This window comes from Ictidomys tridecemlineatus, chromosome 12, assembly GCF_052094955.1.
Source record: "Ictidomys tridecemlineatus isolate mIctTri1 chromosome 12, mIctTri1.hap1, whole genome shotgun sequence".
Lineage (NCBI taxonomy): Eukaryota > Metazoa > Chordata > Mammalia > Rodentia > Sciuridae > Ictidomys > Ictidomys tridecemlineatus.
Window position 1 is genome coordinate 24,404,715 of NC_135488.1, and position 16,392 is coordinate 24,421,106.

Below are 16,392 nucleotides of genomic sequence, written 5' to 3' on the forward strand. Positions count from 1 at the left end.
TGCTGAGTGACCAGGTCTTCTCCCAGTTCCACACCACAGCACAGGCCTTGGAGCAGGAGAGCCAGGAAGGGAACCGATAGCAACTGTGAGCAGTGCTTGCCTTTGCTCTCTGGACATGCGTTGGTCCCTCCACACACACATTCCCCTGGATATCTTCCTGCCAGTCTTTAAACTTCCCATGGTCCAACCCCAAGGATGTCTCCTTCTTCAGCTATAAATATTTTAAACACAAGGAGTTGTTTCAAATCTTATGAAAATGACACAAGACTGGCTTCTCTTGTAGGCACTGGTTCCATTAGGAATTGGCGTCGCCACTGGAGAGCAGGTGAGTGACATGTCCTTGACCACGGACTGAGGACCCCATTGTACATTAGGCTTCCATACCTGTTGCTTTGTGAGCTGGGAATTTTTGTTATTTTAAAAATCAACAGTTCCTTAGTGTCTGCAGTCAGATGTAGTCAAAAGGTTGCAGCTTTTTCTATAATTCATGGGACTCAGGACATTGATTTTTTTCCACATCAGAATGGACAAGGCAGCAATTTAAAGTTATGATCACAAGGGCAAACAATGGCTTCAAGAAAGCCAGCTTCCAAATTGAAGAAACATGATGGTATTTGCTTTCTGTGCTTATAAACTAAGCTCAAGTGCCTCCCAACACCTGCTGCAGCCAGCCCACGAGCCAAGCAGTGTGAGGAACAGATTCTCAGTTTTCCCATCAAAGGAGCAATACTGCTCTGCCATGGTTCCGTTTTGTCATTGTGCCACCTGCTCATCACTATTTCTGTACTTCATCCTGATGCTCCACTTCACTCCTACTTGCCAATCGACACAGCAGTTATTCCTTAATAAATGGCGGGCTGATGTGATCTGTACCTGACTCACACTGTCACATTCACAGATTTGTAAAGAAGTGAGCCCAAAGTCCCTGCCTGCACTGTCAGGGCCACCACATGCCAAGTGAGAATAATACAGCCCAGGCTTGCTGAAGACCTCTGATGAGTCACAGCTGGCATGGAATCACCATGTTGCCAGGCTTAGGGATCCTGAGGGCTAAGGCTGACTCTTTGTGTTATTTTTAATTATATTTCCAGTGCCACAATAGAGTGATATTTAAGCAACTCCTACAAGTGAATGCCCTGCAGTTTCTCCAGATTGATAGCTGCAGACTGGGAAGTGTCAATGAAAACCTCTCAGTATTACTGATGGCCAAAAAGTTTGGAAGTAAGGGCCCTGCAGAGGCTGCAGGCCAGACCTGTTTCTCCTGCCATCAGACCCCATGGTTCCCTTGGGGATCTTTGCAATTCACATAAGCCTGTAGTTTGCTGTGTTGGTTTCTTTCTAACTCTTCATTTAGCCCTAATCAAGGAATCTTTGATGATTTTCATCCTGGAATTTCATTCAGTATTAATGAATGGTTTAATCACCTTTGGGTATTAATAAAAACCACAGGGTTCTCTTTCATTCCTTCCTTTCTTTGTGCTACCTTTGGCATTAAATAGAAATTTCTTCTAGTTCCTGTTTGCCCCCATGCGGGTGGAGTTGGCCTCTGTGAACTGGTGCAGCACTTGATTATATTTGACTACATGTCAGTCTCTGCAAGCCTTAAAAACAAGTCAGTAATGTGCCATTAACTCACTTTGCCCCTGAGTAGTGCCCCTTGGTTCAAGCCACATCTTCTATGATTCTGCTCTCAAGACCAGAAATACTCAGAACCCGGTGCAGTGTTACAAGGGCCTAAAATGGCTTTAAGAAAGCCAGCTTCCAAAGTGAACAAACATAGTAGCATTTACTTTTTGTGTTCATAAACTGAACACAAACTATAACACAAAGGCTTTTAGTCTTGCTTGACTGTCCACATGGGGCAATAACAATGGAGACCCACCGGAGCAGAGTCATTGTTCCTTCTTGAAAGGTAAGCTCTTGGTAGCTGACTCACTTTGGTAAGTGTGTTGGGGGTGGAGTTTGAATCCAGACCTCCTCTCTCAAAACCAGCTCCATTTTCTGAAGCCAGCTTTCAGCACACATGCACTCTCCACTTCCATCCAGTCTCCTCTTCTGACCCTGGAGTCCTGTACCACCTGGCTGCAGCTTTGTGTAGTTAGTTCATCTTCTCGGCATGCCCAGGGGAACTTTATCATCTTGCCATGGTGAGTATCAAACCCCAAGCTTTGCACCTGCCAGACAAGTGCTCCACTGTAACCTCAGCCCCCAGGTGAAACTGAGATGGGATCCTTCCAGTCACTGCATCCATAAAGCTTTGCTTACTGTGCTTTTTGGTCTCCTAGAATTAAAGGTGTCTTAAAAAAGCTCAATTAACATGATGCACAGAGAGGGCATGAAAACAGGCATTGGAAAGGTAAACACCAAAATGGAGCCAGCACAGTAGTGCACACCTGTAATCCCAGCAGCTCCGGAGGCTGAGGCAGGAGGTTCAGAGTTTCAAAGCCACCCTCAGCAATGGCAAGGCACTAAGCAACTCAGTGAGACCCCGACTCATTTAAATAAAATACAAAATAGGGCTGGGGATGTGGCTCAGTGGCACCCAATCCTCAGTAACCCTCCCAGCCAAATAAAGGGATCTATCTGGGCACATAGCAGGGGTCCTTTATAATTGTAATGGTTTCTTTCTTTAATATTTAGAGTGAGTTCCAAAGGTTTTGTCACTTATATTGTTAGGCCAAATACTCAGGTGAAAATTGTTTTTTTCTTAAGAAAAAGGAACTAGGTCAAAAAAATCAGTTACTATTTATTAGCTTTTAAGTAAGTTTCCATTGGCAGATGTAACTGTGCTGTTTGTTTTAGTGGTCACATTTTGTTGACTGAGGGAGCACAAAATGCTGAGCAAAAAAAGTGGGAATTTATATACTTATATACTCATCCCCGCCCACCTGCCCAGAACCCTTCCCTAAACACTGGAGCATGTCCTCTCCACTCCAACATGGCATCACACAGAGGGCCTGTCTGTCATATAGGAATGCTCCATACATCAACCTTTATCAAGAGAGTACCAAGCTTAAAAAGGGATACTAGATATCATTCTTACCTGAATTTTCAGTGGCTCAGTGTGACTCAGGTAAGCTCTTGGTAGCTGACTTGGGACACCTCAGTATCCCTCAGTGCATTTCCCAAAGAAATAAGTAATAAAGTAATGAGTACACAGGTACTTCCTATTAATATGCCTAAGCAATTTTATACTAAACCTATCTGTTCATCTGGAAGATGGAGGTTGACACCAGGTCATCCCCACTCCAATGAATAGGCTGATTCTAGCATGCAGAAAAACCACCTTCATAGGTTATGTTGCTTTTGCTGCTCTCATTTCAGTTCCTGCCCATGGGAACAAGGGCGGTCCAGACCAACCTTGAGAAGTCCCAGGGGTCTTGAGGGATAGAAATAGTGCCACCAGTGCCTCAGTGCAGGAAGTTCCTGGTGCAATACTGGCAGTGCTGGAGGAAATGCCCGTACACCACCACACCGACAGCGCACGCCAACCCCACATGCTTTGTCCTTCTTTGCAGGGAACAACTATTCCCTGCTTATCTTTCAAGGCCCAACTGTGCTGTCTCATGTGGCTGTCTTCCTCCACAACCTGTTCTTAACACATGACACAGCACAGTCAGTGGCTTAGTGCCTGTGTCCACCAAAACCATGAGACTCATTTGCTAATTTCTTCATGCAGTCCCAGCACCAGGCTGCGCACTGCCTGCCTGCCACAGCTATTAATGATCAGGAGACTAAAGCAGCTTAGGTTACCTGTCCCCCTCCACCCCAAACATAAACACATCCCACCCTCCCACCACAAAACTAGAAAGTGGCTGACAGACTGACCCAAACCTATACTCTTCTAAACTAGTTACATAGCTGGAAAGAGACTCACTTGGTGATTTAATCTATTCATCTAACTTTGGGATATAGGCACCCAGGTGATTCCAGATACTTCATGGAATCTAAACTGATGCTTTTAGGGCATCACAGAACTTTTAGTTACCAGGAGCTTTGTGATTCACCTCAGCCCCCACATTTTACAGATAAAAAGCATCCAGGGCACAGAAGGGCTTTGCATAGAAGCCTTTGAAATCAGCTAAGCCATGATGGAGTCCATTTTTTAAGGGAAGTCCCCCCTCTGCCTTAAGAAAAGCATTATATGGGGCTGGGGATTGGCTCAAGCAGTAGCGCACTTGCCTGGCATGTATGCAGCCCGGGTTCGATCCTCAGCACCACATACCAACAAAGATGTTGTGTCTGCCAAGAACTAAAAACTAAATATTAAAAAATTCTCCTCTCTCACTCTCTCTTTAAAAAAAAAAAAAAGAAAAGCATTATCTGATTTTGGGCATTATTGTCCCAATTTGATTCCCTCTTCTAGGATGTGTGAATATGTGGACCATCTGCATGAACATTTCAAGTATCCTGTGGTAATCAAGCAGGCTTTCTACATGCCTCCTAAGGTAAGCTGGGACTTGGGACACCTTAGATGCTTCTAGCCACTAATGTGCCCACGAACATAGGGCACAAAGCTCTAACTCCCCAGAGTTTATTTTCATATCTAGAAACAAATGGCTTTTTAAGAGATCAGAATCAAATTCCTAAGACCGGAAGGTTAGCATGGAGGTTAAATAGCTTGACAAGAATTCTTTAAAAAAACAAAAATTGGTACCATCTACAAGTTTGTGACCTAAAAGTTTCTGACTACGACGGTATTACCTGGGCCATTTGTCCTGGTCAGGTTCAGATTGTGGCTTATTTTCACCAATAGGTGTTGTGCTATCAAAGGAAATTTGATTAGTTTCTGTAACTAATCCTACTGAGTACCCAATAAAGTATGCCCCCCAACCCCCAGTCTGAAAACTTTTTAAAATATTGAATTGCTTCTGACTTACTGGCACTATTAGGAACAGTAGGCATAAGTAACATACATATTTTTGTTCCTGGTGGTTATCCACACAAGTGACTCTGTCGTCTTTGCTAGGACACTGGCTACTCAACAGAAATGAAGAAGGACTCTGTAAGGAAACACCAATATCCAGATGGCGATGTCTGGAAGAAGCTCCTCGCTGCTCAAGAAAACTAAGTGTTCATTTAGCCCTAACACCATTTTTTCTTAAGTGAAAAGACTTAAAATTTCCTGGGTAGTTTTATAAAAATAGAGAAGAAAAAAATATTATCCTACTAATCAAGACAAGTTTCACTCAAGAATTAGCCCAGTCATCATTTCAATTTGATTATTTTAACAAGCCAATATATATTCTATTTAATCCTTAAGTAGATTTAGATTTACCTAACCCAAAGCCCAGGAAGATATTCTTACCAAAATTTCCATCAAGCGCCAGTCTGCAGACATTAAATCATACTTTGAAAATAAGCAACACATTGCATAATTTGTTGGAACAATCCCTTATTTGTTCTAACACTTGTCATAAACTAGCAGAATAAAAATAGTTCTCCAGGACTCCAGGGGATCTGTTATTGCATCAAAGGAAAAACTATTAGCCCTGATGTGATCTAGCCTTTTCCTGATCAGTAAACATATTAGAGAATCCATACCACACTAACATAAATGGGGGCAAAATGGTATTTCATGAATTATTTTTGTAATCCTTAAAAAAAAAAAAACCTCTGTCCTAAGTGGTGTTTATCTTTTTATTTATTTATTTTGGACAGCATGCCTTTATTTGTTATGTGATGTCAAACACTCTGCCACTGAGTTACAGCCCCAGCCCCCTAAGTGGTAATTATCTTTTAATGTAAAATGCGTCTAGGATGAGATGAATCATGAAAAAAAAGGTCAAAATATAGTTTAGTCAGAATTTCTAATATATATTCTCACCCTCTAAGCAGCATCTAAACCAGAATCCAGCACACGCTTGCTTGGCTTAGGTGCGTTTGTTTGGGTGAATCTCTTTTAGGCAGGCACTGAGCAGATAAATGACAATACAGAATGAAAAAAAAATGGACAAATGCAAACAGTTCTTTATTATAAAAACATAAAACAAATAAGCATTCATAATGCACATATATTATGATGGATAGGTTACTTCAAAATTGAAGGGAATAAATAGCTTGTACGAACAATGAAATTCACAAGTCTTAATGAAGCCAAGAGACTGAAATGCTATGTATTTTTGCTAAAAGTATATGAACTCCCACTTTCTTTGCTCAGCATTTTGTGCTCCTTCAGTCAACAAAATGTGACTGCTAAAACATTCAGCACAGTTATATCTGCCAATGGAAACATACTTGAAAGCTAATGAATAGTAACTGATTTTTTTGACCTAGTTTCTTTTTCTTTAGAAAAAAACCAATTTTCACCTGAGCATTCAGCCTACCCCTACAAGTGACAAAACCTTTCCAACTCCTTTGAAAGCACTCTAAACAGCCATTTCTATTTTAATAGTTGGATGTGGATTGTACCCCTCAATTTGAAAGTCTTCAACTTTGAAGTCATCGATTTTCTCAACCTTTCGAAGGATTTTGAGCTTTGGGAAAGGTCTTGGTTCTCGCTGAAGCTAAAAAAAAATCAGATCATTATTTTGCCATATTTGTGCAACCTGCTTTTAATTCTGCTTCCCATGGAACAAGAACACAGTATTTGGGCTGGGATTGTGGCTCAGCGGTACAGCGCTTTTCTAGCATGTGCGAGGCCCTGGGTTTGATCCTCAGCACCACATAAAATAAATAAATAAAATAAAGATATTGTGTCCAACTACAACTTAAAAAATAAATAAATACTTTAAATACTGTGTTCTTTTTTTTATCAACAAAATATTATTTTACAAGTGTCTAGTACTGTGGGTGCCCTAACCCTGGTTATACACTACTACTGCAACATGCCCAATTGTTTCTGTTGCACAGATCAAGTGTAAAGGGTATCTTGTACCAATACAAAGCACCAGGTGCCTGGTAGCCCATCAGGTGTGAGTTATGGTAATTCATGGTAATTATTAACACTATGACACAGTCTTTTATTTTACTTTTCCATCTATACCTCATAGTAACATGCAGTATAGTTTCTTGAGTTTCACTGTCCCTAACCCAAATGTCCCTGGCAGAAAGGGGAACAAAAGATGGCATCTCTTGACAAGTTACAGAAAAAGGCAAGCCCGGACTCCAGTATGAGTACTTGTGGCAGTGAGGATGTAGAGGTCATGACCTTTTGTATCTGTGTCCAACACAAGTGCAGACAGCAGAGAGAAGCAGCTGAATAAACCTGTGGTCACCCTCTATTTAGGCCAAGATCCGAAAAAGCAGTAACTTACAATCTAATCTAGAATAGGATAAGAGTAAAAGTTTTGGGTTCTAAAATTATTTTTTTCTTGGGGCTCATGAAGGCACAGTCACATTTTTATTCCATTTCAAGTCATCTGTTGGTCAGTAATAGGGATTTGAACAGACTAGGCTTTTGAGAGTTCAGATCTAAGCATTATATTTAGCATAAAATAAAGAGAAAACATGCACTTCAATTCCCCTTCAAGTAAAAATGAATTGGGGAGGTTGGGATTGTGGCTCAGTGTACAACACTTGCCTAGCATGTGTGAAGCACTGGGTTCGAGTCTCAGCATTGCATATAAATAAATAAAATAAAGGTCCATCGACAACTAAAAAAATGAGTTAGGAAGGCCCCAAATTCCCTGCCCAGAGTGTGGCTCTTCCTTTCTGTTACAGGTGCTTAGTGCCTCACAGCTCCTATCACATCAAGTATCACATCATCCCTGCCCACATAAACACTGGAGCATGTCCTCTTTACTTCAGCATGACATCACACAGAGGGCCTGTCATATAGGAATGCTCCACAAATCAACCTTTGAGTACCAAGTTTTGAAAATTATACTAGATATAATTCTTACCTGAATTTTCAGTGGCTCAATGTGATTCAGGTAAATATGTGCATCTCCCAAAGTATGTACAAAGTCACCTGGCTAAATAAATCCCTCAGAACAATCAATGTTTTTATTTCAATTCCTTTAAACACATCACTTAAAAACACATTATAGAATATGTAGCTATCTCAAGGCTTTTGAAAAAAATAAAGAATTTAACCAGTACAGCTTTTGAGAAAAGTTAATTTAGGAAAGTTACAATATAGACAACCTGCGTGAACTTAAGTTTACATAGACAACAAAGGCAGGAAAGCCCGATGAAGGCTCACGAGGCAAGCCAGTTTATATCTGTCTTATGTATATCAGATTTTAATACTAATCAGAGATTGAATTCTCCTGCTAGTTTTTCCAAATTAAAGAATCAAAGAGCTCAGTGCAATAGGCTGGCTATAAGAGCGCTTTCCTAGGGCAGCTCACCTGCAGGCCCGTGATGTGTGCAATCATGTAGGTAAGCAGGGAATAGCTGGCAATGTTGAAGGGCATGCCCAGGCCCATGTCACCTGATCTCTGGTACAGCTGGCAGGACAGCTCCCCATTCACCACGTAGAACTGGCAGAGGGCATGGCATGGAGGCAGTGCCATCAGAGGAAGATCTGAGGAACCAGCGCAGAGGAGAACAAGGAGGGGTATATGGTTTTAAAGAGCACAGCTAAAAGCATGGTAAACCATTGGAGATCATGAAAAAAGCCATCAGGCCCCAGGGAAGTCTGTAACCCAGTCCTTTTCATCATACAAAAATCAGACCATTGTCCTACCCCTTGCAGCAGTGGCCTGAAGCTGAAAATTTGTGCAGATTTATTTATGCTGAAGCAATGTTCTCCTATTCGAGCTGAAATTAAGGATCTATGCTATTTTTATGGCACCAGACTGCAAATACAGGAGGAATGAATTACTTCATTTGCAGGGACCACAGGATATTGGTGCCTTCAGCAGACCCTACTGTCTTCATTATAGATCCAAAATCCCATTCTGGGGAGACTTTATTTTTAACAATTGTGTTGTAAAATTATTAGTGAGAGTGGATTAGTGGTGACCGGAAATGTCATCTTCTCCAAATAAAACGTTAAGATTTTATGTGTATTTTCATAGGCAATTTAAAACTCTTTTTTTGAAAAAAGTACAAGTATAAATGCACAAATTAAGATGCTCTGCTTTCAACCTGATGATCCGAGAATGAAAATGAATTGTGATTTGCTGAGGTTAACAACAAACCCCATGGTTGGGACGAGCTCCCAGGGTCCCACCTCTCCGGGTCCCACCTCCCCGTGGTGCCTCAGCAGTGTCACATGTCTTTGTTTTGTGCTGACCATACACTTAACAGAAAAGAGGATGACCAGGATGGTTTCACCTTTTGGGTTCCAGGCACACATGATGATCCTTCTGTCATCAGGGTTGGTTTTGATGGTGTCAAGCACTTTTTGCAGTTGGTCTACTCCTTGACCAGAATAATCTATAGAATTGTTAAAGACACATACACAAATTAATCAGAGCCTCTCATGGGATGGCCCTGCCATCATCTATTACACCCTTCACTCAATGTCCCTTCTTGACCCATGGTCACAGAATTCTGTGCAAATTTCTCATCTCTCTCTGGGTTGAGTTTGAGGTCTTAAGCTTCTAGTCCTCTGGAGTCATAGTAAAGTCTGTTTTCTATACATGAATTCCTTAAATATTTGTCCTATCACAGTGTCACCTCCTCCTCCTCCTCCCTTCCTCCACTGCTAAGTGCTATGGTTTAAACATGGTTTGAGTGTGTCACTCAAAGGTTCATGTGTTGGGCTGGGGATGTGGCTCGAGCAGTGGCGAGCTTGCTGGGCATTCGCGGAGCGCTGGGTTTGATCCTCAGTACCACATAAAAATGAAGATGTGTCTACCGAAAACTAAAATGTCACAGGGCACAGTCCCCAAGATTAAATCTTGGTGGCTTATTTTATAAGAGGGAGAGAAACCAAAAGGGACACGTATGTGCTCTTCTCATCTCTTGCCATGCAATTCCCAGCTACCTCAGAACTCAGACTGTACGAAGGCCATCACCAGATGTGGGTCCTTGAGCCTCCAGGACCAGGAGCTAAATAAACCTTTATAATATTATCCATTTTCAGGTGTGTTGTTCATAGTTAAAACAAAAACAAACAAACAAAACCCTCACAGACATATACACTTATCTCAGTAATCTTAGATTTTTCCAATGTTTTCCATGGACTCAGCTTCTAACCCACCAACCCTTCTTGTCACACTTTAACTGACACAACCTGGTTTATCCTTGTCCCACAGAACATATTGAGTCTGAAGTAGAATATAGCATTGCATACACATTCCAACTAAAAAGGGACTATGGATTCCTTTCCACGACCTTGACACTAACTTAGCCACATTTCTACCCCAAACTATACTCGAGACTGAGCAGCTAAACAGGTATTTCCTATAAATATAGGAAAACTCTATAATGATTACATCATCTTTCTTTTCTCCCAATCCTGTTTTCTGGAGTTTGATTCCCTGCTTTCTTTCTGAGATGGAACTGGAAGCTGAGAAGTGATTTGTTAATGGAGACAGAGAGCTTTGGACTGTCTTCTTGTTAAAATTCCAACAGATGAGAAATGTTCCAGACCAACAGTTCTGACATCTTGTGGGATAAAGGCCTCTAACTGATCAACTCTGGATTGTACTAATGTTAATTTAAGTAAGAGTATTAACAGCAGCTATCACTATGGGCGGGGACAGGGTGAAGGGTACAGAGGAATTCTCTCTACCTTTTTTTCCCCAATTTTCTGTGAATCTAATTATTTCAAAATGAAAACTCAGAATAAAAGAAGACAAACTCCTCTGCTGACATCTAGCAGCCTGTACTCATCCAACTAAGTCAATACTTTTATGACTTGGCCCCTTAAGCAACAAGAAACACCAGGCAGGATGTAAAACCCCTTGCCAGGGGAGAAGCCTGACATCTTCAGGAAGGAGCCCTAGGTCAGCAATCACATACCAAGAAGCCACTGATCATTCACCTGCAGAAAGTCTGGCCTTGCGCATGCTAGACAAGCCCTTGTTGTAACCATTTTTAAGTATGCAATTCATCAGCATTAAGTAATTCCTATTGTTGTACAACCACACAGTATCCACTTCTAGAACATTTTCATCTTTCCAAACTAAAATTGCATACCCAAACACTAACTTTCCATTTCCCCACAACCCAAGCCACCATTCTACCTTCTCCCTCTTCAAATTCACCCATTCCTAGTCCTCCAGCATTTTTTTTTTAATTCTTGAAACTGCCAACATCAAAAAAGGCCTTATGACTGCACATAAATGCAGACTTAGTCTTTCACTGAGGAATTAACACCAGGCCCAAATCCCTCCAGCCAGGAAATTGTTACTCCTGCATGTGTGCACACACACACACAAATACACCCTCAGGTGGTGTTTGCTTTGGCCACCCCTATCCTAAGAACAGGTGAGCTAGAAAGAAAGAGCCAAAGGCAGGAGTGGGAGGGGGGGTTGGGCTCTGTGACTCAAGCAAATGGTGCCACTAACAGGACAGGAAATCCTGGAGTGAAATGTTTCATCCTTCCTCTATTCCAGCAGAGTGTGGGGGAGGGGGACCCCAATGCTATGCTGGATCACACCAACACCACCTACTGCACGCTAGAGGTTTAGTCTCTAGCTGAAGAAATAAGCTCCCACAGATGAACTTTCTTCCTACCCTATTCCCCAACATGGACAACAATCCTGCAGCTATCTGCCAACAAACGACACAGGATGGCACAGATAAGGAAAATTCCAAGAATTCATAAGAACCCCATAAATGCAAATCACCAAGAGTGTGATCTGACCTTCATGGGGCACTGTCTCTCAAAATGTCAAAGTTCTATATCAGCTCCTGGGACAGAACCCAGGACCTCACACATGCTAAGCAAGCACTCTACCACAGAGCTACACCCCGGCCCCAACGCTGACGCTGATTCATTATGCCCTAGACTTTATCCAAAACAATGGAGCAAACTCACGCTAGGAAGAACATTTGAGAAATCTGAGGAATTGCTCTGTCTCCTCACCTGAATCCATATCTTTGTATTCTGCCCCAAAATGTCTCCACTGGAAGCCATAGACTGGGCCCAGGTCCCCTTCTTGTCTGGTGGATAATCCCAGGCCATCCAAAAAGCCTTGAGATCCATTGGCATCCCAGATTTTCACTCCCTTGGAAGATAGTTCTTTCGCATTTGTGGATCCCTAAAGAGATGAGAGTATAACAGGCACACAAGTGAATTCTGAGCCATCTGGGTTGAGGCCCCCAAAGTCACCCACTGCTCAGCCTCTAGCCCATGCTGACACGCTGGAGGGCGGGCACTTGATCCTGTCCATGTGAAGCCTGAACTATCTGTAAGCAGACTGGACCCAGTCCTAACTTTTGGAGGGTGGTGATAGGGTGGTCTGACCCCTTCTTTCGATCCATCTCTCCAATCTTTTCCTATAGGGCTGGGGGTGTTGTTCAGTAGTAGACTGCCCCTGAGTTCAATTCTCGGTACTGTTTAAAAAAAAAAAAAAAAAGACCTGAGATTTCTGAAGATGCATTTTAGAAGTTCACTGACATTTAAAAACCAACACAGAACCCACCCCAAGAACACAGAACTGAGAAAGACTGAACTGAAGCCAAATGTCAACCCTTTCTAGGTCTGCCTGGATGGCCCAAGATCATAGAAGCCACATCAAGAGCTTTATAGATGGGATCCAAATGTCTAGCTTGTCCTAGAACCAAGCCCATCTCTTCAGAGGGTTCTGGTCAGTACTAGACAGAATATCACTGGTTCTGGACCAGGACACTATACAAGGAGGAGCCTGGTGTCACTGCCACCCATCTCATGGCTCTCGAGCTCTTTTCCAAACTACCTACTACCTTTTGCTCTCTTCAGCATTCAAAACATGTTGAGTGACTAGCACATGGCAGTCTATGCTCCAGGTCCTGGGGGAACAACAGCAAAAAAGTGACTAATTCTTTGCTCTTGTGGAGCTTATTTATTTGTCTGTTATCCCCCTACCCACAATGGGGGCAGGGTGGAGAGGAAAGACTGTGGCATTACACATCAGATGTTCCCTCTTGAGAAAAATACAGGAGTCAGGGGAGAATTATAGTCTTTGACTGGAAGGCTGAGACTCACTGAGCAAAGACTTAAGGAGGTGAAGGAGTCACACTCCACGGGGGTGGAGGAGAAGGTTCTAGAGAGTGGGAAGCAAGTCCCAGAGGCCTCTGTGGGAATGTCCTAGTGTGCTCAAAGATAAGCAAGAGGGTTAGGATGGATGGTACAGAGATGCAGATTTCCCAGAGCTGGAAGGCGCTCTGATAAGGACTCTGCTTTTTACTGAGTAAAATGAGAACTACTAGGGATAATGTCTAAGGGCTGTGGGCCGAAGAGTTACATGATCGGACTCTTAAAAACCCTCTCTATGTTGAAAACAGACCGTCAACTTTCAACAGAAGCAGCTTTTTTACCTTGATAAACCACGGTAACTCCTCCAAAACACCCTTCCAGAACACACGTTTGGTTGTCAGCAGAGGAAATTCATCTGAAATACAGTTGGCCGTACAGTTTGAACATGGGAACAGAGAACACATCTTCCAACCTTTCCTGTGGAGGAAAACTGTCCTGGGACGTAAATTCCTAGAGTGACCTTAGGAACATCCAGAAAACTGCAACTCCTGGGATCAGGGAGGAGCTCCAGGCTGCAAGGCAAATCAGTGACACAAGTCACACAGGCACAGCCCCTCCTGAGCCCTGGCGACTACCCGACACAGCAGTTCCACACAAAGACATGGAGGATGCCCCTGTAGAAAAGGGAAAGAGCTATCACCCACTACCCAGTCCTTGTGAATCCTGTCACACAGGTGTGAAGGCAACACTCAAAATGTTTCCCAGGAAACAAGCAATTCCACCACTGTCAAGAATAAACTTAAGTCAGTGCAGGGGAACAGATGTCACACGGGTGAAAACTTCAGAATAGTTTTTCAATATTTGTAAAGCAAATAAACATCAATTATTTTAGTGTACCAAAGCCAGCAACTGTTCTCAGAATGGGTGTCACGAGCAGCTTCCCGCAGCAATAATAACCTAGAACTCCAGTGAGACTCAGGTGGACGAGGAATAGAGAGCTGCTTGGCCTCATCTGCTTTTCTCCACCAAAGTTGACCCCATTTAAAGCTGTCCTGGAGGAGCAGGCCAGTCCTGGACAGAGGTGGCTCCAGGCATCCCCAGAAGGCCAGCTGCCCTAAATCAAAAAGTGAGGCTAGGCCAGGTGTGCTGGTGCAGGCCTGGAATCCCAGCTACTCAGGAGGCTGAGGCACGAGGATCACAAGTTTGAGGCCAGCCTGGGCAATTTAGAAAGCCCCTTACTGAAATGTTATTAAAAATCGCATTTTAGGGCTGGGGTTGGGGCTCAGTGGTAGACTGCTTGCTTAGCACACATGAGGCACTGGGTTCATTCCCAGAACCTGATAAAAAATACTAAATACTAAATATTGTCCTTCTACAACTAAGAAAAAGTTTTTAAAAATAGCATTTTTAAAAAGGGGGTGTGGATGTAACTTAGTGTAACATGTGTAGGGCTCTGGGTTCCACCCCCAGTATAAAAAATAATAATAATAACTGAGGTTGGGGTTTATCTAGGGCTTTGGGGTCCAACTCCTGGGTATGCACCTTGGTTGTGCATCACTGGAAGAGTGACTTAACTTCTCTATGCTTCAACTCACCACCTATAAAGTAGGGATAGAGAAAGTTCCTACATCAAGGATTGTGGGTGGGATTTAATAAGGAATGGTTAACACACTTGGGTTAGCATTAGCCACCAGCAGCCACGACTCTCACGCTGTCACATGCAGGGCTAGGCTCAGGGATGAAAGTGGCTCACTCGTCCCCAGGGAGCTGACAGCCGAGTGCTCTTAACCCAGCCTCTGGCTCCTCTCTGCTTCCCTCCTCCTCAGTTCCCAGAGAACCCCACACCCTTCACATGAGTTATATCCCTGGTTCCAGGTTGGGAGTGTTTGAAGCTCCCACGTAAGACGGCTTTCCATCGGCTTGACCTGGGGAACCACCCAAGTGCAGCCACCTCATGCCACGGCCCCCTTACCTCTGAATGCTGATGATGACCCTTAGGAGCCAGAGGATGCTCGGTATCAAGACAATATCCAGGATCTGCTGACTGTTGTATTTTCTTGCTGGTAAGAGACACAACCCTTTAATAATGCGCTTCCTCAGTCTCTGCCCTGGGGGGACTGGGACTGTGGGTCCCTGGGCAGTGATGCAACTTCCTGTCAAGATGGGAAAGGGGGCTGGGAGTGGGGCTTAGTGGTGAGCGCTTGCCTAGCATGTGGGTGGCCCTAGGTTCTAGGCCCAGCACTGAAAAGAGAAGAGAGCAATGGTCTGAGCACCAACGAAGAAGTGCTGCCTTGAATCCGGAACCATCCCTACAAGTCAGAGCCAAAGTGAGTGTGGAGGCCAGGCTTCCCTGTCCCCAGCCCCCAGCCCCCAGCCCCAGAGCTGTGTGAGCAAATATGGACTGTCCTCAGGAAGTGGCTCCAGTTCTAAAGAGCACATTGCAAGCGAGCCTTCCTCCCCCAGAATTTTTTTCATCAAGTTCCCTTAAGAAGTCTTAAATAATCCCACGCAGGGTGGAGGTAGGTGTGGTAGGAAGAGGCGGGGGCAGGGTGGGTGCAGGCTCCTGCTGTTGGGAGGACTTGGGTGGGAGGCCAAGGCAGGCAGGAGATGGAAGGGTAGAGGGCAGCCCCGAGACACGGCCCAGTGTTGGAGAGATGACCAGGTAAGAATCTGGTGTGATGGACTTCTACAAGCGAAATCCCTAAAATACTGCATGGCTAGACACACACAAAGGCACCATCCCTCTCAAGAGCATTGGATATAAGTGTGTGTGTGTGTGTGTGTGTGTGTGTGTGTGTGTGTGTGTTTGTGTACACATAGAGGCATATATTTCCTCCCAGTGTTGGGGATTGAACCCAGGGCTCCACACACCGGATTAGTGCTCTATCACTGAACCACACCTCCAACCTGAATACGGAACACTTTTAATAATTTTCTGGTGTCCCCCTTTCTGGCCCCCAAATCTCCACAGTGCAGGGTGGATTTTCAACAGAGAACAGAGTAAGCACCTGGTCTTCTGTGAAGCCTAGAGCTGGAGGCACTGACCTGACTGAATGGTGGCATCAGCCACCATGGCCATCAGGCTGTGATGATGATCAGCGTGTCAAACGTAATGGCAAAAGCAAAGTCCATTAAGAATCAAGTGAGAGGCATGTCAAGCTCAGGCTCTGATGGGTCCCCAGAAAACTGAACCAACAGCTTATGTGAGATAACTAGCCAGTGCTGAAATTCATTTCTGGAACTTTTAGGTCACTGCATGGGAAGCAAGAAACACTAGGCTTGAACCATCCCATGATCATCCATTGGCTGCTCTGAGTCACCCGCAGAGATGCAGGAATCACTAACCCATATTACTTTGCCTTCCACAAAAG

At 43.7% G+C, this 16,392-nt stretch overlaps 1 protein-coding gene and 1 pseudogene across 2 annotated transcripts in view; one reads left to right on the plus strand and one right to left on the minus strand.

Moving 5' to 3' along the window:
• The window catches only part of LOC144369121 (mitochondrial enolase superfamily member 1-like), a 30,192-nt pseudogene extending 28,731 nt beyond the window's left edge, over positions 1-1,461 (plus strand). Inside the window, exons 12-13 of the transcript XR_013428575.1 lie at positions 284-325; positions 1,092-1,461. The product of XR_013428575.1 is annotated as a mitochondrial enolase superfamily member 1-like (transcript). The remainder of the gene's footprint in view (positions 1-283; positions 326-1,091) is intronic.
• A 4,740-nt stretch (positions 1,462-6,201) lies between these two features.
• Positions 6,202-16,094, minus strand: LOC144368927 (thymidylate synthase-like). Its single transcript, XM_078027887.1, has 8 exons — positions 16,067-16,094; positions 14,994-15,081; positions 13,031-13,088; positions 11,930-12,104; positions 9,226-9,327; positions 8,295-8,470; positions 7,845-7,916; positions 6,202-6,506 (listed from the first exon to the last, which is right to left on the minus strand). Exons 1-8 carry the CDS (start codon positions 16,092-16,094, stop codon positions 6,369-6,371), a joined length of 837 nt encoding a protein of 278 aa, XP_077884013.1. The 3' UTR covers positions 6,202-6,368.
• Positions 16,095-16,392: the final 298 nt, after the last annotated feature.

Coding starts and splice junctions, on each gene's coding strand:
- LOC144368927 (XM_078027887.1), bottom strand. CDS start 16,094: ATGGTGGCTGATGCCACCATTCAGTCAG. Junction 9,328..11,929: donor ATACAAAGATATGGATTCAG/GTGAGGAGACAG, acceptor ACAATTCTATAG/ATTATTCTGGTCAAGGAGTA. Junction 6,507..7,844: donor TTGAGCCACTGAAAATTCAG/GTAAGAATTATA, acceptor ATTTTTTTTTAG/CTTCAGCGAGAACCAAGACC.